At 49.5% G+C, this 21,982-nt stretch overlaps 1 protein-coding gene across 5 annotated transcripts in view; it reads left to right on the top strand.

Moving 5' to 3' along the window:
* Positions 1-17,225, top strand: part of KCNAB3 (potassium voltage-gated channel subfamily A regulatory beta subunit 3) — a 38,581-nt gene extending 21,356 nt beyond the window's left edge. For 3 of the 5 annotated variants that reach the window (XM_039337976.1, XM_039337979.1, XM_039337981.1), the window contains exons 5-15: positions 2,631-2,675; positions 3,586-3,630; positions 4,104-4,147; positions 4,983-5,069; positions 6,323-6,358; positions 10,376-10,461; positions 10,566-10,686; positions 12,023-12,117; positions 12,811-12,931; positions 13,979-14,067; positions 15,289-17,225. In XM_039337976.1, coding sequence (XP_039193910.1) covers positions 2,631-2,675; positions 3,586-3,630; positions 4,104-4,147; positions 4,983-5,069; positions 6,323-6,358; positions 10,376-10,461; positions 10,566-10,686; positions 12,023-12,117; positions 12,811-12,931; positions 13,979-14,067; positions 15,289-15,378 — 859 coding nt within the window. In that variant the 3' untranslated portion in view covers positions 15,379-17,225. The remainder of the gene's footprint in view (positions 1-2,630; positions 2,676-3,585; positions 3,631-4,103; positions 4,148-4,982; positions 5,070-6,322; positions 6,359-10,375; positions 10,462-10,565; positions 10,687-12,022; positions 12,118-12,810; positions 12,932-13,978; positions 14,068-15,288) is intronic. The other 2 variants (XM_039337978.1, XM_039337980.1) reach the window with 1 other exon arrangement.
* Positions 17,226-21,982: the final 4,757 nt, after the last annotated feature.

The raw sequence follows: 21,982 nt of genomic DNA, 5'->3' as shown, positions 1-21,982 counted from the left end.
AGAATAACAGATGGAAGGGACCTTGGAGGTCATCTAGTCCAGCCCCCTGCTCAGGCAGGAAACCTGACAAATGGCTGTCCAGTCTCTTTATAAAAACTTCCAGTGTTGGAGAAGGGAAGGAAGGAAGGAAGGAAGGAAGGAAGGAAGGAAGGAAGGAAGGAAGGAAGGAAGGAAGGAAGGAAGGCAGGCAGAAAGAATAACAGATGGAAGGGACCTTGGAGGTCATCTAGTCCAGCCCCCTGCTCAGGCAGGAAACCCTATACCAATGTCTTCTGGAGGAGGAAGAGGAGGAGGAAGAGAATAACAGTTTTGGAAGGGACCTTGGTGGTCATCTAGTCCAACCCCCTGCTCAGGCAGGAAACCCTAGACCATTTCGGACAAATGGCTGTCCAGTCTCTCCTTAAAAACTTCCAGTGTTGGAGAAGGAGGGAGGGAGGGAGGGAGGAAAGGAAGGAAGGAAGGAAGGAAGGAAGGAAGGAAGGAAGGAAGGAAGGAAGGAAGGAAGGAAAAAAAGAATAACAGAATAACAGATTTGGAAGGGACCTTGGAGGTCATCTAATCCAACCCCCTGCTCAGGCAGGAAACCCTATACCATTTCGGACAAATGGCTGTCCAGTCTCTTCTTAAAAACTTCCAGCGTTGGAGCATTCACAGCTTCTGGTGGCAGGTAGTTCCACTGGTTAATTGTTCTCACTGTTAGGAAATTTCTGACAGTTGAGGTGCCACAGCCCCACAAGGCGTTCTGGGCACCACCCAACCCTAAGCTAATCTGACTTGTCCTTCTGTCCCTCCCTTCCCAACTCCCCCCCCCCAAGCATATAAATTTAATAATCAAAATAAAAACATAAAAAACCTTTCAACTGCCTGTAGCTATTCTCGAGGTTACGCTGTGAAATGGTGGGGGGGAGTATTTGATAGAATACTCCCCCCCCACCATTTCACAGCCTGTCCAGTTCCGCAGGTACTGTGCATGGAGGGAAAAAAGTGCTTTTTCCATGCTCAGAAGCCTTCTTGTGTACTTATGCACAGAGGGGGAGAAAGTCCTTTTTCCATGCTCTTGAGCACTTTGCAGGGGGAAAAGGGGTGCTTTTTCCATGCTCAGGAACCCTCTTGTATACTGCGCACGGAGAAAAAAAAAAGTGCTTTTGCCATGTTCAGAAGCCCTCTTCTCCTTAAGGGCTCTGTTCTAGGCCAGATGCTTTGGCACTGCTGCAACCATCCTTCTTTCCAGAGATTGTCCTGGTTTTTTTTTTTCCTTAGCGTGTCACTTTGTAAGCCAAGCGTTGGCTCGGAGCGTTTCCATCTGAATAGGGGCCAATTTCACAATCCATGACACGATTCTGTCAGTCTGGATTTGGGGACCGGTCCAAACGAAGTCTCTCTCTCTCTCTCTCTCTCTCTGTACAGAGAGAGAAAGAGAAAGAGAGAGAGAGAAAGAGAGAGAGAGAAAGAGAGAGACAGACAGACAGAGAGAAAAAGAGAGAGAGAGAGAAAGAGAAGGAGACAGACAGAAAGAGAAAGAGAGAGAGAGAGAGACAAAGAGAGAGAGAAAGAGAGAGACAGAGAGAGAGGGAGACAGAAAGAGAGAGACAGAGAGAAAGAAAGAAAGAGGAAGACAGACAGAAAGAGAGAGAGAGAGAGAGACAGACAGAAAAAGAAAGAAGACAGACAGAAAGAGAGAGAAAGAGAAAGAGAGAGAGAGAAAGAGAGAGACAGACAGACAGAGAGAAAAAGAGAGAGAGAGAAAGAGAGGGAGACAGACAGAAAGAGAAAGAGAGAGAGACAGACAAAGAGAGAGAGAAAGAGAGAGACAGAGAGAGAGGGAGACAGAAAGAGAGAGAAAGAGAGAAAGAGAAAGAAAGAGGAAGACAGAAAGAGAGAGAGAGAGAGAGGGAGACAGACAGAAAAAGAAAGAAAGAGGAAGACAGACAGAAAGAGAGAGAGAGAAAGAGAGAGAAAGAGAGGGAGACAGACAGAAAGAGACAGACAGACAGAAAGAAAGAAAGAGAGAGAGAGACAGAGAAAGCAAACAATCACCGCAAGGACAACCAGGCAGACAGGACCATTGCACAATCCCTAGCTCACAGGGCATGCACACATGCTCTTGTGCACTCACGCACACCAATGCGCAAAGGGGCCTTGGTCAACCAATTCCAGCTCCTTTGCTGCCCAGTGGCATGTCGTAAGGGGAGAGTTGTGTCCATTTGCAGGGCCAAAACACACGTACAAACAAACAAACAAAATCATCAGGATCGCGGCAGCAGCTTTTCACCAAGGCTTCTGCCCTGGAATAAAATCAGTGTTAAAAAAAATAATAATACTAAAGCTTCCAGTTCCTCTTGACTAACAGAATCACAAACTTGGGAGGGACCTTGGAGGTCTTCTAGTCCAACCCCCTGCTCAGGCAGGAAAACATTACCGGAGGGCGCAATTATTGGGGAAAGGAAGAGAGAGATTCTGTATTAGGGTTTTTTCCCCCCCCACCACCACCTAACTGGAAGAAGCACCCAATTTTTCTACACAGCTGCTGAACGAGGAAGAATAATGTTCTATTTTCTTCCCCCTCTTTCTTTCCTCTTTTCTGTCTCCTTCCTTCTCCCTTCTTTCTCTTCCGTTCTTTTTTTTTTCAGAGCGGAAAAAACCTTGGGGAATATCTTGAAAAGGAAAGCGTGGAGGTAAGGCCCAAATCCCCAGATTGGCAATTTCTAAAACTTTATTCGTTTCCTGGAAGGGGGGAGTGGGAGGGGCTGTGAGGTCATCGCTGGGGGCGGAGTCGCAGCATCTGGACCCTTGGCTAATTGAGGGTGGGGTCCCCAAGGGGAAACGCCCCCTTGCTTTTTCCTAAAAGCTTCCACAAAAGTTTGCACCTCTGTTGCAAAATTGCACGCCGGTAGTCCTCGCAATTGAGCCCAGCCTTTAGGTTGGTAAGCGAGACACTTGTTAAGCGAGGTTTAGCTCCGCTTTACGGCCTCTCCTGCCCCCGTTGTTAAGTGAATCGCTGCGGCTCTTCAGTTAGCCACGCGGTCGTTCAGCGAATCCTTGACTTTGCTGGTCAGAAGGTCGCCGAAGGGGAATCGCGTGATCCGCGGGAACACTTGCAACCGTCACAGGTACATGTCAGTTGCCAAGCCTCTCCCTTCTATTTATCTTTTCTTTCCTTCCTTCCCTCCCTTCTTCCTTCCTCCTTTTCCTTCTTTCCTTTTCCTTCTATTTATCTTTTCTTTCCTTCCTTCCCTCCCTTCTTCCTCCCTCCTTTTCCTTCCTCTCCCTTCTATTTATCTTTTCTTTCCTTCCTTCCCTCCCTTCTTTCTTCCTCCCTTTCCTTCCTTCCTTTCCCTTCTATTTATCTTTTCTTTCCTTCCTTTCCTCGTGACCCTGGGGGTGCTGAAAAAACGGTCGTCAAGTGTGAACATCGGTCCGGAGTCCGGAGTCCCTTATTTCCCCCCCCCCCCGGCGAGGTTGTAACCGTGAACGGCCACTAACTGGAACCGTTGTAAGCCGAGGACCGCCTGGCTGGATCGAGGGCTCGGACGTCTCGTGGGCCTCTCCGCCGGCTCATTTTGCCTCTTATGACTTCTTTCGCAGGCGTTCCAGCTACGTGGTCACCACCAAGATTTACTGGGGAGGCCAGTAAGTGCTTTCAAGGGGGGGGCAGGGGAAGAAATGGGGGGCTCGGCTCTGCAGTGGGGAGCAGGGAGAAGGCCCCCCCCCACTCTGCCTCCTCCGAGACCGGCTCGTCGGCAGGAAAATCGGATTTTCTTTCCGCAGTGCAGTCTTTCCCAAGGGAACGGGCGGCTTCCGATGGCCGTGGACTACAAGCACCATCCTCCCCAGCGGGGCGACGGTGGCAGCGGGGAGGGGGGGATGCCGTGGCTTTTATTATGACATTATGAGAACCCCCCCACAGTATTTTTCTTGGGGCACCCTCAAAAGATCTAAGTGCCCCTTGGGGGTTGGGGGTGCAGGGCTGGCCGCTAGGCCCCTGGATGTGATCTTTCTCTTTCTTTCTTCTTTCCTTCCTTCCTTCCTTCCTTCCTTCCTTCCTTCCTTCCTTCCTTCCTTCCTTCCTTCCTTCCTTCCTTCCTTCCTTCCTTTCCTCAAAGGGCTGAGACCGAAAGAGGCTTATCCCGGAAGCACATCATTGAGGGTGAGGGGGGGCAAGGGGGGCTGGGGGGCTGACCCCCATGGGAGCTGAGTCGAGAGGGGAGGGGGGGCAATGAATGGAAAGGAGGATAAGCCTTAAGTAGCAGAGTAGGGAGGAAGGAAGGAAGGAAGGAAGGAAGGAAGGAAGGAATAGAAGGAAGAGAGGAAGGAAGAAGGGAGGGAAGGAAGGAAGGAAGGAAGGAAGGAAGGAAGGAAGGAAGGAAGGAAGGAAGGAAGGAAGGAAGGAAGGTAAAGAGAAATAGAAGGGAGAGAAAGGAAGGAAGAAGGGAAGGAGGGAGGGAGGGAAGGAAGGAAGGAAAAGAGAAATAGAAAGGAGAGGAAGGAAGAAAGAAGGGAAGGAGGGAGGGAAGGAAGGAAGGAAGGAAAAGAGAAATAGAAAGGAGAGGAAGGAAGGAAGAAGGGAGGGAAGGAAGGAAGGAAAGGAAAGATAAATAGAAGGGAGAGGAAAGAAGGAAGGAAGGAAAGGAACGAAGGAACGGGAAAATAAATAGAAGGGAGGGAGGGAAGGAGGGTGAGTGGATGGATGGATGGATGGACGAATGGATTTAAATACGGAAGAGTGGAAAGGTGAACGGAGGGACAAACAGATGAAAGGATGGAGAGACAGAGTGAAAGAAGGATGAATGGAAGGATGGATTAAGGAAGAGAAGGATGGGTGGGGCGGGTAGATGGGCAGGTGAATGGCTAGACGGAAGGACGGATGGTGTCTCCCAGCTCCCATCATCCCCAGCCTAGAGGCTGCGCTCCAAATTTGGGGCTTCCAATTCCAACATTTCTTCTCTCCCCACCCACCCACCCCACCCCGTTCAATTTTCCAGGGCTAAAAGGGTCCCTGCAGAGGCTTCAGCTGGGATACGTCGACATCCTCTTCGCTAACCGGATGGATGCTAACAGCCCCATGGAAGGTGGGTGGCTTCTTCTCTTCCGGGTCTTCTCGCCCTCCCACCTCAAACTTTAGGGGTCTGGATTAAGGGACCCCCCCCCCAAATTCCCCACCCCTTTTTGAGTGAGGGCTGCCTCCTGTGTCCATCCTGAACAGAACGCCTTCCTACCACTTCCCAGGACAACGCCACCGCATTTTTTTTTTTTTAAAAAAAAAGGTTTCATAATTGTCTCTCCAGGAAAACAACACCACACAAACACACAAAGCACACTGTCCTTCCTCCGCCAATACAGCCCACTTCAGATCTTCCGCAGAGGCATGGCTTAAAAAAAAAATATTTTGCAGGGTATAGTTAAAAAAATAAAATAAAAATCAAGATGGCGGCCACGGCGGTCCAATCAAAGCTGTGGTTGCACTTCCAAGGCAGCCATCTTGACTTTTTGGACCAGGTCTTGCAGATCCCCCCTCATCTGTCTCCGCTACGCCCTTTTCTTTCAAAAGAAAAACAGCCAGGAAAGAAATAAGAAATAGGAAGGCAAAGAATATAATTTGCAAATGGAGGAGGAGGAGGAGGAGGAGGAAGGAGGAGGAGGAGGAGGAGGAAGAGAAGAAAGAGAAGAAGGGAGGAGGAGGAGGAAGAGGAGGAGGAGAAGGAGAGGAAGGAGGAGAAGAAGGAGAAGGAGACAAAGGAGGAGGAGGAGGAGGAGGAAGAGAAGGAGAAAGAGAAGGAGGAAAAGAAAGGGAGGAAGAAGAAGAGGAGGAGGAGAAGGAGAAGAAGGGGAAGATGAAGAAGAGGAAAACGGGCTAGATCTGTGACTTAACGACCATTCCTCGCATTTACGACCATCCCCGTGGCCATGTCATCCAAATCCGGGTGCTTGGAAGCCAGCAGGTCGATAACGCTTAATCACCCTTTATGACCTACGTAGCCGGCTTCCCACCGGCAAATTCGATGGTTCCCCCAGATTTGCTTAACGACCGCAAGAGTCCCTTCACCCCTTGCCGTGACTTGCTTAACGACCAAAGCAGAAATGCTCAGGAAAACAGGCACGACTCTCTTAAGAACCGCAGTCGGCCTCTGCTCTTGCGGAGACGTCCCTCTGTTCACACCCATCCACCCATTTTTTCCCATGTAGGTGTGCTGGGGGGGGGGCAGAGTGGTCCCAGGGGCCTGGATCTCTCTCTCTCTCTCACACACACACACACACACAAAAAGGTGTCCAGTCTTCTCTTGGCAAACTCCAGCCCATCTCACTGGTTTTCTCCTTCCTGCAGAGAGTGACCTAAACTTCCGGGTTTTCCTGCTGGAAGGTACTAAAGATTGATCCCCTCCCCAAAACTCCTGCTGCCCCTCTTCTCCCTTGCACCCCAAACCTCTCAAGCCTTTAAAAAAAAAAAAACCACACGCACACACACCTACAACGTGAGTGTCTTTTCTCAACCCCTGTCCCTTTGGACTTCAACTCCCAGAATTCCCCAGCCAGTGAGGGAACAAAAGACAAAAGAGAGATGCACAGGTGTTAGGGTAAAATAAAATAAAATGAAATAAAATAAATCGCCAGAGGTTAAAAAACGAGGTGGGGAAAAAAATGCAACGGGGAAGAAAAAAAATGATATAGGGTTTCCTGCCTGAGGAGGGGGTTGGACTAGATGACCTCCAAGGTCCCTTCCAACTTTATTATTATTATTATTATTATTATTATTATTATTATTATTATTATTATTATTACTATTACTAGTCTGAAATGGTGTAGGGTTTCCTACCTGAGCAGGGGGTTGGACTAGATAACTTCCAAGGTCCCTTCCAACTTTATTATTATTATTATTATTATTATTATTATTATTATTATTATTACTATTACTAGTCTGAAATGGTGTAGGGTTTCCTACCTGAGCAGGGGGTTGGACTAGATAACTTCCAAAGTCCCTTCCAACTTTATTATTATTATTATTATTATTATTATTATTATTATTATTACTACTACTACTATTACTATTACTATTACTACTACTACTATTACTATTACTACTACTACTATTACTAGTCTGAAATGGTGTAGGGTTTCCTGCCTGAGCAGGGGGTTGGACTAGATGACCTCCAAGGTCCCTTCCAACTATTATTATCATTATTATTATTATTATGGATCATCGCACAGTCAGCCAGATGTTCAGACTGGATTTGGCATTTTGTCTACCTATCGAGTCCTTACCCAGGACCCGGGATAGGCAGATATTATTATTATTACTATTATTATTATTATATCGCAGAAAGACTATGTAAAGACCCGCGCAGGAAGGCTTGAGAAGGATTTGCCACTTTTTCCTCTCGTCTTGAACCCAGGACTTCTTCCTGCCGTCCATCATCGCCTCCTAGTTGTAGCCAGTCGTCTTTAATCCCCTAACTCAGCGGTTCTCAGACTTGGAAAAGTTCAAGGCGGGTGGACTCCAACTCCCAGAATTCCCCAGCCACCGATTCATGGCTGGCTGGGGAATTCCGGGAGTTGGAGTCCACCTGCTTTGAACTTTTCCAAGTCTGAGAAATACTTTTTTTAAATCTGCTGCATGTCTTCCCAACAAGTAAACTCTGTTGGTTTCAGTGGAGCTTGCTTCCATCTTACTCATCTAGGTTTACTCCCGCTGTGCTTCTGTGTAGGCAGCAGATGTGTGTAGTGTAGTGCAAGTTTTGTGCCTCCCCCGCCCCGTCTGAAGTTGTGTGTGGGTTGTACTGTCAACTAGGCCACAGTCTCCCGTCTAGCTGCTTTTCATCGTGTCGGCCGCTATTTAAATATCCAGAAATCCTGATCAGCAAAACTTCCTTCTGTCTGGAGCAGTGGTTCTCAACCTTTTTAATGCCGCAACCCCGAACTGGTTGTAAGTTGAGGACTACTCAACCGGTCGTAAGTCGAGGACTGCTCAACTGGTGCAGCCCCATTTGCAGAATGGGACTTTTGGTGGGCTCAGCAGGGTAGAGACAGCCTGGACAATTCCTATTGGCTTTGGAAAGCCAGTAGAATTAGACTCTATTCAAGAGAGTCTCTTCTATTGGCTTTCAAAAGCCAATGGAATAAAAGGGAGGAGCACAGCTAAGGAAAAGGGGGAAAAAAATGGCGGACTGCGTTGTTTGGCGACCCCCGTGAAATGGTCGTTCAACCCCAAATGGGGTCCCGACCCACAGGTTGAGAACCACTGATCTGGAGAGTGCCTTGTTGTGAAATAGGGACTGAATAGGTAGGAAAAATAAATAAAATACACACTTGAGTTTTAGGGCTGAAAATCAAACTGCGAGGAAAGACGAGGAGCAGAGCTCACTGAAAGAGTTGGCAATCTTAGGGGTCTTTTGCTGAGCGTGCCTAAATGCAAATCTTTGGGTGCCTGGGTTTTGTTTTGTTTTTATAGTGAATTCACCCACTTTTTGCATTTTGGGGAAAAGAGAGTACAGTCAATGTTCTTTGGGAAGATTTCTTTGAACTATATTTCACACACTCTTGATTTTCCTTAAGGAAAAAATGACTTAAAAAGAGGCGGTGATTTACTTTCTTTATGAACAGTGATTTTTAAAAAAACCAAACACCTCTAGCCCATTTTGCATTAGGTGATGCTAAATTGAAAATATAAGGTGGCGACGAAGAATTGGTTTCACGCCTTGGGCTCACTCGGGCATTTCTTTTGTGTCCTAGTTGTGGCTTGTTGACTCAATCACAATGTTTGAGTTCATTCGTTCACCAAAACGAGCCCTGTTTGTGCATAAATATACTGTCTGCGGAGATCTTCTAAAGCCCAGAAAGGATTTGAATTTCCTATTCAAATTGATCAGCACGAAGGTGATCACAAAACATAAAGAGGGAGACCTTAGACCAGTGGTTCTCAACCTTTTTAATGCTGCGACCCCCAACCGGTCGTAAGTCGAGGACTACTCAACCGGTCATAAGTCGAGGACTGTTCTACTGGTGCAGCACCGTTTGCAGACTGGGACTTTTGGCGGGCTCAGCAGGGCAGAGACAGCCTGGACAATTCCTATTGGCTTTTGAAAGCCAATAGAATTAGACTCTATTCAAGAGAGTCTCTTCTATTGGCTTTCCAAAGCCAATAGAATAAAAGGGAGTAGCACAGCTAAGGAAAAGGGGGGAAAAAAATGGCGGACTGCGTTGTTTGGCGACCCCCCGTGAAATGGTCGTTCGACCCCAAATGGGGTCCCGACCCACAGGGTGAGAAGCACTACCTTAGCTGGACAATTGTGATCACGCGAAGTATTAGCACCGCTTTATAAAACCCTGGTGAGGCCACACTTGGGCTACTGCAACCAATTTTGGTCACCGTCTCACAAAAAAAGATGTTGAGAGTTTGGAAAAAGGTCAGAGAAGAACAACTAAGAGGATCCAAGGCCTGGAGACCAAAACATATGAAGAACGGCTGCAAGACTTGGGTCTGGCTAGTCTAGAGAAAAGAAGAAACGGGGGAGACATGATAGCAGCGTTCCAGTATTTGGGGGGCTGCCACAAAGAGAAGGGGGGTCACGTTGTTCTCCAAAGCACCAGAGGGAAGGACGAGAAACAATGGTTGGAAACTGACCAAAGAGAGAAGCAACCTGGAATTAAAGAGAAACTTCCTGACAGTGAGGACAATTAACCAGTGGAACAGCTGGCCACCAGAAATCGTGGGCGTTCCATCACTGGAGGATTTTAAGAAGAGACTAGACCAGTGGTTCTCAACCTTTTTAATGCCGCGACCCCCAACCGGTCGGAAGTCGAGGACTACTCAACCGGTCGGAAGTCGAGGACCACTCAACTGGTGCAGCCCCGTTTGCAGAATGGGACTTTTGGCGGGCTCAGCAGAGCAGAGACAGCCTGGACAATTCCTATTGGCTTTTGAAAGCCAATAGAATTAGACTCTATTCAAGAGAGTCTGTTCTATTGGCTTTCAAAAGCCAATAGAATAAAAGGGAGGAGCGCAGCTAAGGAAAAGGGGGGAAAAATGGCGGACGGCGTTGTTTGGCGACCCCCGTGAAATGGTCGTTCGACCCCAAATGGGGTCCCGACCCACAGGTGGAGAACCACTGGACTAGACAGTCACTTGTCTGAGATGGTGTAGGTTTTCCTGCCTGAGCAGGGGGCTGGACTGGAAGACCTCCCAAGGTCCCTTCCATCTCCGATATTCTGTTCAGATGAACTTCTGCATCAAGTCACTGGCCTTCGTTCCCTTTCCCCCCCCCCCCCCGTTAACCTGGTTTTCTGAGTACGGAAAACTCCCCGTCTTTGAGACGTGAGGAAGAAACGAAGGAAAAAGGAACTTTAGTGCTGATCTCTTTTATATTTCCGTTCTTCCCGCCAGAGATCGTCCGAGCCATGACGTACGTCATCAACCAAGGCATGGCCATGTACTGGGGCACTTCTCGATGGAGCGCCATGGAGATTATGGTAAAATCTTTTTTGGGGGGTGGCGGTAAAGATGGGTTCTTCTCTCTTTTTTCCCCCCATCCCAATCTCTTCTTCCTTTCCTCTCTTTCTTCTCCGCGACGTAGGAAGCCTACTCGGTAGCCCGCCAGTTCAACCTCATCCCTCCCGTGTGCGAACAAGCGGAGTATCACATGTTCCAGAGGGAAAAGGTGGAGACGCAGCTTCCGGAATTGTATCACAAGATCGGTAAGGAGGAACGGGGGGGGGGCTGGGGAGGGGGAGGGGAGGAGGGGGTCTCCCCCCCTCTTATTTTCCCCTCCTGCATGGTAAGGTCCTTCCTTTCCTCCTCCCCATCTATTCATGTTAACCCTGCTTTGAACCGATATTAATGGGTTCATCATCTCGGCAACTTTAAGACGGCTGGACTTCAACTCCCAGAATTCTCCAGCCAGAGGAATTCTGGGAGTTGAAGTCCACCGGTCTTAAAATGGTCAGAGTTGGCAAAACACCGACGAACACAAAAAAGGACCTCGGTGGTGTCTTTAGGGGAGGTTTTTTTTTTTTTGCAATTAGGGTCCCCTCCCTAGGAGACAAACCATGATTCCCAAGCATTGCCCGTTGCGGAAGTGAAGGTGGCTTATTAGCCCAAGGTGAATGGGCTAATCACCCCACTGGCTGACGCTTGAAGGAGTTGGGGGTCCCTTGCTCTGGGGTCACAATAAGCTTGAGGGAAGGACCAAGCCTGCCAGGTGAATAATAATAATAATAAATAATAATAATAAAGTGAGAAGGGATCTTGGAGGTCATCTAGTCCAACCCCCTGCTCAGGCAGGAGACCCGATTCCATTTCGGACAAAGGGCTGTCCAGTCTCTTCTTTAAAACTTCCAGTGTTGGAGAAGGGAGGAAGGGAGGGAGGAAAAGAAGGAAGGGAGGGAGGGAGGAATAATATTCAGAAGGGACCTTGGAGGTCATCTAGTCCAATCCCCTGCTCAGGCAGGAGACCCTACACCATTTCAGACAAATGGCTGTCCAGTTTCTTCTTAAAAACTTTCAGTTGGAGAAGGGAGGGAGGGAGGGAGGGAGGGAGGGAGGAAGGAAGGAAGGAAGGAAGGAAGGAAGGAAGGAAGGAAGGAAGGAAGGAAGGAAGGAAAAAAGAATAAGATTCAGAAGGGACCTTGGAGGTCATCAAGTCCAACCCCCTGCTCAGGCAGGAAACCCTACACCATTTCAGACAAATGGCTGCCCAGTCTCTTCTTAAAAACTTCCAGTGTTGGAGCATTCACAGCTTCTGGAGGCAGGTGGTTCCACTGGTTAATTGTTCTAACTGTCAGGAAGTTTCTCCTTAGTTCCAGGTTGCTTCTTTCCTTGATTAATTTCCACCCGTTGCTTCCTGTCCTGCCTTCAGGCGCTTTGGAGAATAGCTTGACCTCCTCTCCTGAAGATATCTATTCCTGCCTGAGCAGGGGGTTGGACTAGATGACCTCCAAGGTCCCTTCCAACTTTATTATTATTATTCAGTGAGGGGAGGAGGAAGGCCTGTTGTCGCTTCTGACCCCCAACTGCCCCATTTACCGTCTTCAGGAGTAGGCGCCATAACTTGGTCTCCGCTGGCCTGTGGACTCATCACGGGGAAATATGAGGAGCAAGTGCCGGAAAACTGCCGGGCTTCCATGAAGGTAGGATCCCAACCGTTCTTGACTGCCAAAAGGTAACACAGCTCGCTTCCAGGTGGGCTTTTCAAGTCCTCCCCAGCTTGGTGGGCTTCCAAGGCCAGGAACCCCTTGCCAGGAATTTCTGGGATGGAAGATTTGTCTTCCTTCTGTTGGCGTGGAGAGTTCCCAGCGTCTCCTGGATCTCGTTTTATCTAAGAATAAAATACAAAGGAAAATAAGACACAGGGAATTAGAGAAAGTAAAAAAGAGGCGGGGGAGAAAATACGAGGGACAAGGGGAAAAAAGAGAAAAGCGTTGACTTTTTCCGACTCTTTGGAAGCGCAGCACAAGATAAGCACAATACGGCTTCCGCTTTTCACTTTTACACGCTAGCACAGAGGTCACTGTGCTAAGCACCAAATCCAGAAGTGGCGTCCAAATTTTAAAAAGTAATTAAGTGTATTCTCCTCTTTGAATCAGACCGTTGAACCCTTTCTGCTTTATCTTCCTTGCTGTGGAAACAACGCATGTGTTTCCATTTGCGCTTAATAATTTTTATAAATTATCACCGTCTATATTAGGGGTCTATCAACTTTTGGCAACTTTTAAGACGTGTGGACTTCAACTCCCAGAATTCCTCAGCCAGCTGGTTGGGCTGAGGTTCACGGCTTGCTGGTCCCTCCGTGACGGTCTGGCCTTCTCCTCTTCTTCTTTCAGGGCTACCACTGGCTGAAGGAGAAGCTGCAGAGCGAAGACGGCAAGAAGCAGCAAAGCAAGGTGAAAGCGCTCCAGCCCATCGCCAAACGCCTGGGCTGCACGGTGGCGCAGCTGGCCATTGGTGAGGACGCTGGAGGACGTGTGTGTGTGTGCCTCTGTGTCTGTGTGCATGCCTTTTTGTAACAAGGCCCCAAGACAGGCAGTCGTCCCTCTCCGCTAGGAGATCCAGATAAGGCCTTCTTAGAATAGGATAGGATAGGATAGAATAGAATAGAATAGAATAGAATAGAATAGAATAGAATAGAATAGAATAGAATAGATGGAATTAGAATAGAAATAAGGAATAGAATAGAATAGAATAGAACAGAATAGAACAGAATAAAATATATGGAATTAGAATAGAAATAAGGAATAGAATAGAATAGAATAGAATAGAATAGAATAGAATAGAATAGAAATAGAACTAGGATAGAACAGAACATAGAAAATAATGGAAAATAAAATAGAAAATAATAGAAAATAGAAACTCCCAGAAGTGTCTTAAGGATTTTGGCTGTTCTTGAAAAGCTAAGGAGAAATTTCCTGACAAGGAAGACAATTAACCAGGGGAACGACTTGCCACCAGAAGTTGTGGGTGCTCCATCGCTGGAGGTTTTTAAGAAGAGACTGGATAACCATTTAACTGAAATGGTACATATAAGGGGCGGTGGGAGGTAGGGATGGACTACAGGACCTCCAAGGTCCCTTCCAACTCTTGTTATTCTGTTAGTCGGCTAAGCAAGACTTGGGCATTTGAATGGGAGACCACCAGGAAAAGCCACAGCTCTGGTTGAGACGGGGGGAGGGGACTGGAAAAGAGGCAAGGAGGGCGATTCCGAAGAACGTATCAGACAGATGAAGGCGTGAACAGACGTGGTTCCGTCACAAACATTTTTCGGGGTGCCTGATGCTTTTAGCTGGGACCCTCTTGGGTTGAGAAATCAGTGCAGCCCCTGGAGCAGGTTCACCGCAAGGAGGGGCCTGCAGAACAGTGTCTCCGAATGCACCGGAGATGAGAGGGAGCAATCACACTCACACCCACACACAAACACCAATTTTAGAAAGGTGGGGAGAAGATGCTCCACTTGTTCCCTTCTGACCTATTTCGGGGATTCCTCTTTCCCCAAAGCCTGGTGTCTCCGCTCGGAAGGGGTCAGTTCTGTGCTCTTGGGGGTCTCCAGCACCGAGCAGCTGATTGAGAACCTGGGATCTATTCAGGTAAGGAGGAGGACGCCAGAGATCTGGTGATCGATTATTCGGTGGGGGAGGAGGGGCTGCGTTTAACTCCATAAAGGTAGGGGGCTGTTGGTGGGGGAAGTTCCCCCCTTGCTCTCCATGTTCTAGATCAGGGGCCTTCCAACGTGGCCCTTTGGTGACTGGTGGACTTCAACTCCCAGAATTCTTCAGTCAGTGTGAGGGAATTATGACCCCCTTTATGACTTGTGGACTTCAACTCCCAGAATTCCTCAGCCAGTGTGCCTGGCTGAGGAATTCTGGGAGTTGAAGTCCACAAGTCCTAAAAGGTCCCAGTTTGAAGACTTGAACTCCCAGAATTCCTCAGACCTGTATCCTACATCCACCTGAAGTTTTTCCCACCACGCAAGGTGATTTGAACAAAAACAGGTAAATAGGCTGAACAGCACAAGCCTCCAGCCATCCCTGGATTGCCCCCCCAAACGCCCCCCAACCCCTTAGAGAAAACCAACTTTAAGGGGGCTGCAATCCAGGGTGTTCTGGGAAGCTGCCCTTCCCCAAAAGATGTGCTTTTTAGCCCGCTCAGCCCGCCTAGCCATTTTGTGATATTTTAAGAGACCCTGCCTCAAGTCAACTGAGAAGGCAGCTGTAACAACACAGATGTAATAATAATAATAATAATAAAATAAAATTAAAAAAAACAGACAAGCACCTGCAACATAACACCCCAGACTTAACAATTGTCGATAAGAAAGACAAAAAAGTCTGGATAGTGGACGTGGCAGTGCCTGGAGACAGCAGGATAGACGAGAAAGAACTGGAGAAGATAACAAAATACAAAGACCTACAAATAGAAATAGACAAACTGTGGCAAAAGCAAACAAGGGCAGTATCAATAGTAATAGGTGCCTTGGGTGCAATCCCAGAACAACTGGAGCACCACTTGAACACCATCATTGGCATTGACAAATTCGCTATTAGTCAATTGCAAATGGCGGCCTTGCTAGGAACGGCTTCCATCCTGCGACGATACCTGTAATACTGTTAAACATCCACATCTGCCTATCCCAGGTCCTGGGTAAGGACTCGATAGGGAGACAAAATGCCAAATCCAGTCTGAACATCTGGCTGACTGTGCGATGATCCATAATAATAATAATGTTGGAAGGGACCTTGGAGGTCATCTAGTCCAACCCCCTTATTCAGCAACATTTTTCCCCCTCTTCGCGCTTTCTCCCCCTACAGGTCCTAACCCAGCTGACCCCTCAAATCATCCAGGAAATGGACGCGATCCTGGGGAACAAACCCAACGCCAAGAAGGAGTCCCGGGCGTAGGGCTGGCCGCGCCCGGCCCCACCTGCTCCTCCGAGGACCCCCGTTCCCCCCCATCCCACCCCGCCCGCCTCCCACCAGCTGCTGCCTTCTACAGGGCGGGGGTGGGCCAAGAGGCGCCGCTGCTTTTGCGCATGAACCAAATATCCATATTCTTCCAAGGCAGGTTGACGCGGATGGCTTCGCCCTGCCCCGTGGCAGCTGCTTGAGTCTTGAGTTCAAATCTACGGCATGAGCAATCGTGCTTGGCGGGGGAGGCCCGCTGCCTTGGGCCTAGCTGGGCTGCTGCACCCCCTTTCCGTATGGTGTATGGGGGGGGGAGACTGGCTCTCTCCAGAGGGACAGACAGTTGTTGGAAGTGTGTGTGTGGGGGGGGACAACCTAGAGAAATAAGCACAATCTCGGTCTAAGAGTACCTCAGTTTGTCTGGATTTAAGACAGTGGTTCTCAACCTGTGGGTCGGGACCCCATTTGGGGTCGAACGACCATTTCACGGAGGTCGCCAAACAAGGCTGTCCGCCATTTTTCCCCCCTTTTCTTTGGCCACACCCCTGGCACCCGGTGATGTATAAGTGGTTGGGGGTCACCACAACATGGGGAACTGTATTATGGGGTCGCGGCATTAGAAAGGTTGAGAACCACTGGTGTAAGATAACCTCGATTTAACCCTTGTGGGGGTCCCCTGCACCCCGTTTCTCCCTGGATTGCTTTTGCCTTGGAGGCCGTGGCACGTGGCGATCCGTTTTCTCCAATCTGTGTTTCCTTTCTGGACATGCTGTGGGGGGGGGGAGACAGGGACCCGAAGGTTTTAGGCCCAATGCACGTCTGAAAGGCGGCCAGGTTCGGGAATTTCAGGTCACGGAAGCACAATCGCAATATGGTCCCACGTTTTCCGGGATTAAACACCAGCATTATCGTCCGAATCCACCGAGAGGCATTGCCGAAGGGCCAGGCTGGCCTAAATCAGGAGCCACGTGGGAAAACAGCACCCACAGTGGAAGAAAAACACATGTGCACACACACACACAGACACACACTCCAGTTTAATTCTTCCGAGTTTGCCTTTCTCTTTTCGGTTCTTCCCGGTTCTTCCTTCAATGGCTCCCCAAAAAATAATCTGTCCAGCAGATCCTTTTCGTTCTACTGTGACACCTGCCAGGTCAAGATGCTGGCTGCGATCTTGTCACAGAAATACAATATTTGCAGCGTTGACACCCAGCACGTGTGTTAGGATGTGTATGAAAGAAGGGGCGGTCCTGAGCTCGTAGGATGGCGGCCGCCATCTTGCCTTTTTTGACACCCCCCCCCCGCCGTCCCCTACCCTCGATTTCTCAAGAAGCAACCGGGCAGGTGGGCTGACCTGCCTGGATCGCTCGTCTGGGTCGGTCCCCGCTTGCTGGCTGGCTGCGGCCGATGGCAGAAGTGGAAGCAGGGTCCAGCCTGGTAAGGGTTGGGATGGGAGACCACCAGGAGTCCCGGCGACTAGATTAGGGAAGGGGAAAGCCATCCCAGAAGAAAAGGGCAACTTACTTCTGGTGTGGTGGCCGGGAACACAGAGTCCAGGACTTGAGGGATGTGGCCGGGTTTGGAAAAACCGCGGCTGTAGAGCTGGTCCTGCAGCAGTGATTAGTTGAGAGGGAAGAGAATCCGTTCTCCCCTCCCCCTGGGATGCTCCCCAAAGGCTCCTAGGGGTCAGGACTCGAAATGGGGGTGACCCCAGCTCTGGTTCTCAGCTCCTCAGTCTTCCTTCCTTCCCTTCTTCCTCCCTCTTTGCTCCTTCTCTTTCTCCTTCCTTCCCTTCTTCCTTCCTCCCTCCCTCCCTTTCTTTCTTTTTCTTTCTTTCTTCCTCTCTTTATCTTTTTTCTTTCTTTCTTTCTTTATCCTTTCTTTCTCTTTCCTTCCCTCCCTCCCTCTTTCCTCCATCCCTTCCTTCCCTCCTTCCCTCTCTCCCTCCCACTCTTTTTCTTTCTTTTTCTTTCTTTCTTTCTTCCTCTCTTTATCTCTTTCTTTCTTTCCTCCCCTCCCTCCTTCCTTCCTTCCTTCCTTCCTTCCTTCCTTCCTTCCTTCCTTCCTTCCTTCCTTCCTTCCTTCCTTCCCTGTTTTCTGTTCTTGATGCTCTCTGAGCTGGGTGGTTTTCTTGCAGACGTTTCATGACCCAAACTAGGTAACCTCATCAGTGTATGATGTTATCTAGTTGGGCCATGAAACGTCTGCAAGAAAACCACCCAGCTCAGAGACTAACCAGGACCCCATTGTCCTCCCCCTCCTCCTCCTCCTCCCTTTCCTCTCCGTCTTCCCCCTCCTCTTTTTCCTCCACCCTGCAAACCCCTCTCCCTTCTACCGCTGATGATGTTATCTAGTTTGGCTACGAAACGTCTGCAAGAAAACCACCCAGCTCAGAGGGCACCAAAGACCCTTCATTTCAACCCTGGGCTGCAAATATTCTCCTTTTCCTTCCTTCCTCTTATCTATTTCTCCTCCCTCCCTCCCTCCCTCCCTTCCTGCTCCTTTTTCACCCGCCCCCCCCCCATCCATTTTCAAGGAATGAGCCATCTCTTTTAAAAGCAATAATAAAAAGTGGCCCTCGGGGTCAAGGGTCAGGTGGGGCAGTGGGGAAAGAGGAAGGACAGCTCCTGCGTTCCCCCCTCCCTACCCCAATTCTTTGCTCCGGTTGGCCTGGCGGCCTCCCCCTTTTTCGCACTTCTCGATAGCCTTGCGCTGGCTGTGAAGTTTATACTCTAGAGTAGCACCTGCACCTCTTCCCTCGGTCACTGCGGAGGGCAGCCATGGGGTGGGCATCTGCTGGTCAGAATGGAGGAGACGGTGGGCTTTCTCACAAGAGCACCGGCCCCGTCGCCTTGGCATGCAGCTGACAAATTTCCCAATTTTCGCCACGGGAGTTGCAATGATCTCAGAGTTGCCCCTTTGAACTGACAAAAGGTGCCGTGCGGTTAAACGCCATGGATTCCTGCATTTGACTAGTCCAGGGGTCTTCCAACGTGGCCCTTTGGTGACTTGTGGACTTCAACTCCCAGAATTCCTCAGCCGGCGTACCCGGCTGAGGAATTCTGGGAGTTGAAGTCCACAAGCAGGGGTCTTCCAACGTGGCCCTTTGATGGCTGGTGGACTTCGACTCCCAGAATTCCTCAGCCGGTGTGCCTGGCTGAAGAATTCTGGGAGTCGAAGTCCACCAGTCATCAAAGGGCCAAGTTGGAAGACCCCTGGATGAGCTTTTTCTGTGAACAGCCACAGAAGTCCGAAGGCAGATTGTCTTCACCTTGGTCACTTTAAGATATGTGGACTTCAACTCCCAGAATTCCCCAGCCAGGCATGTGGACTTGCGCTCTCTCAGCTGGAATTCTGGGTGTTGAAGTCCGCATCTCTTAAAAGGGACACGTTTGGACAATCCTGCCATAATGGAACATGATGTTCAGTGAGGTTATTCAACGTGGCAAAGCCCAGCAGAGAAACCTTCATTCTGAGTCCCTTAAAATTCTTTGGAAAGGGACCAAAGAGAGAAGCAACCTGGAATGAAGGAGAAACTTCCTAACAGTGAGGACAATTAACCAGGGGAACTGCTTGCCACCAGAAGTTGCGAATTGCTCCATCACTGGAGAGTTTTAAGAAGAGACTGGATAGCCTCCTGTCCGAAATGATATAGGGTCTCCTGCTTGAGCAGGGGCTGGACTAGAAGACCTCCAAAGTCCCTTCCAGCTCTATTCTGATTACATTACCTATTTGTCTGGAATGGTATAGGGCAGGGGGCTTCAAACTTGGCCCTTTGATGACTTGTGGACTTCAACTCCCAGAATTCCTCAGCCAGCGTGAGGGAACTAGGACCCTTTTGTGACTTGTGGACTTCAACTCCCAGAATTCCTCAGCCAGCGTGAGGGAACTAGGACCCTTTTGTGACTTGTGGACTTCAACTCCCAGAATTCCTTAGCCAGCATGCCTGGCTGAGGAATTCTGGGAGTTGAAGTCCACAAGTCATAAAAGGGCCAGGTTTGAAGCCCCCTGGTGTAGGTTCTCCTGCTTGAGCAGGGGGCTGGACTAGAAGACCTCCAAGGTCCCTACCAGCTCTCTTCTATTCTAAATCTCTAATTTGCATGCAAATCCAACCCCTTTCCAAGTAAGACCCATCGTACCTGCTTCGCAAACCCACTTCCAGTCCTCTTTCTTGCCCTCCACATTGCGGTGGCTGGCCGCCCTTAGCAAGGCTGCTCCCCCTTTGGGGGAATATTTTGGGGAATATTCCCCTTTTTGAGAGCTAGGAAGAGTTCCAGCCGGTTCAGGAAGCCGCTCGGCGTAGAGCTGTTATAACTGAAAACGGTTCCAGTAGCATTTCTACCTATAAATCAGAAAAAGAGATCCTTATGGGGTGGGCAGCCACGTGGCTTGGGGGGGGGGCAGGAGGGAAAGTGTTGTTGTTTTTTTTTTTTTTTAAAAGAATTTAAATTTTTAAAAGAATCTTGATCCAGATTTGTATCCGCTGAAAGCTCAGGGCAACGCACTTTACTGTTTTTAAGACGAGGCCGGACCGCCGTTTGGCTGAAATGGCACACAGGGTTTCCTGCCTGAGCAGGGGGTTGGACTAGAAGACCTCCGAGGTCCCTTCCAACTTTATTATTATTATTACTAAGCTTCTTGGATGAGAAGCGAAACGTCTTCAAGGAGAAACAAAGCCCGCTTGCCTCTTGGAAAGAAAAAAAAAAAAAAGCACTTTTGGGGGATCTCTCTCCCAGTTTAAAAAAGTTAACTTTGAAACTTGTGATGAGTGAAAAGCACAAAAATGGGGGAATAAAAGAGAAGAAGTCAGCCACCCTTCCTCCTCCTCCTCCTCTTCCTCCAGGCAAACGGGCCTTCTCTTATTCCGGTTCTACCCCCTGCCCCAACTGCTTCTGCAACCTGGCCGACTCTGCCTGTCCGGCTGTAACCTTGGGGGCGATGGGCACCGTAGTCCAGGGCTGAGTTAGGGATGGTGGTGGCGCTGCTCCTCCATCCGCAGAGACCGCTTGATGTCAATAGAATGGGTCCATCTAGCTACTTCTAGAACAGTGTTTTCTCAACCTTGGCCATTTTAAGGCATGTGGACTTCAACTCCCAGAATTCCACAGCCAGCAACGCTGGCTGTGGAATTCTGGGAGTTGAAGTCCACATGCCTTAAAATGGTCAAGGTTGAGAAAACACTGTTCTAGGGTTTTTCTTCTTCTTCTTCTTGATTGTTGTTTGGAAACAACCGAACTGTTGAAAATAAACAGCAGAGGATGACACCAGAGGCGGCCGGCCTGCGTTGTTCCTTGTTCTTGCGTTTCTTCTGAAGAGTCATTGGGGGGGGGGAGTTGGTTTTAGCCTGGTGCTGTGTTCAAGTTCTTGGGAGGAATAACAATGGCCGAGAGCCAGTTTGGTGTAGAGGGGAAGGTGCTGGGCTAAAAACTGGGAGGTGGTGAGTTCTAGTCCTGTCGTGGGCATGAAAGCCTCTGGGTGACGCTGGGCCAATCGCCAGGGGGCTGAGAGTTCTAGTCTTGCCTTGGGCGTGGAAGTCGGCCGGGGGACCGTCAGCCAGCCGTATCTTCTCAGCCCTAGGAAGGAGGCAATGGCGAGCCGCTTCTGGAAAAAAAAAAACTTGCCCCTGCCCGGTTTAGCCAGTGAATTACAAAATAGGTGTGCAGCTGAATCGTTGGCTACCTGCCTGGGGAGTGACGCAGCCCGAATGCGAAGATTCCTGGAGGCGTCTCTTGACCGTGTCGTAACCAGGATCTCCACGTGACGGACGGTTTCCTCCGGTCCACGTGCTGAACATCCTCCAGGGCGACTGGCGCTTCCCCTGCACTGGGCAATTAACATTCTTCAAAAGGAAAGAAAGAAACCGCGAGCTTCCCTCCCCACGAATTGGATGCCTTCCGCAGGAGAAGTTCTGCCACTGGCTCCTTTGGACCCGCCTTGCGCGTGGAGGCAGGGGTCCGTCTCACCTGGAGCGCGAGGAGGAGGAGGAGGGGGAGGACTGTGGGGCCCTGGGTGCTCTCTAAGCTTGGTTGTTTTCTTGCAGATGTTTCATGACCCAATTAGGTAACAACATCAGTGCTAGAAGGAAGGAAGGGTGTGGAGAGGAGGAGGAGGAGAAGGGGGAGGGGGAGGAGGAGGGGAAGGGGGAGGAGGAAGGGAGGAGAAGGAGTAGGAGAAGGTGGAAGAGAAGGAGAAGGAGAAAGAGGTGGAGGAGGAAGATTGTGGGGCCCTTGGTGCTCTCTGAGCTTGGTGGTTTTCTTGCAGACATTTCATGACCCAATTAGGTAACAACATCAGTGGTAGAAGGGAGGAAGGGTGTGGGGAGGAGGAGAAGGGGGAGGAGGAGGAGGAGGTGAAGGAGAAGGAGGAGGAGGACAACTGAGGGGCCCTTGGTGCTCTCTGAGCTTGGTGGTTTTCTTGCAGACATTTCATGACCCAATTAGGTAACAACATCAGTGCTAGAAGGGAGGAAGGGTGTGGAGGAGGAAGAGGAGGAGTTGGAGGAGTTTGGGGTAGCCACAAACCATCATCCACCACTGCCTGGCAGAACAGCACACTGTATCCCGGCTTCCTTCTTTGCTTCACCTGGCGAGCCATCTCCTTT

The sequence above is a fragment of the Crotalus tigris genome, unplaced genomic scaffold (genome assembly GCF_016545835.1).
Source record: "Crotalus tigris isolate CLP2741 ecotype Arizona unplaced genomic scaffold, ASM1654583v1 scf7180000017690.20705106771:4171800, whole genome shotgun sequence".
NCBI classification, from domain to species: Eukaryota; Metazoa; Chordata; class Lepidosauria; order Squamata; family Viperidae; genus Crotalus; species Crotalus tigris.
This window is presented reverse-complemented; position numbering and strand designations above follow the sequence as displayed.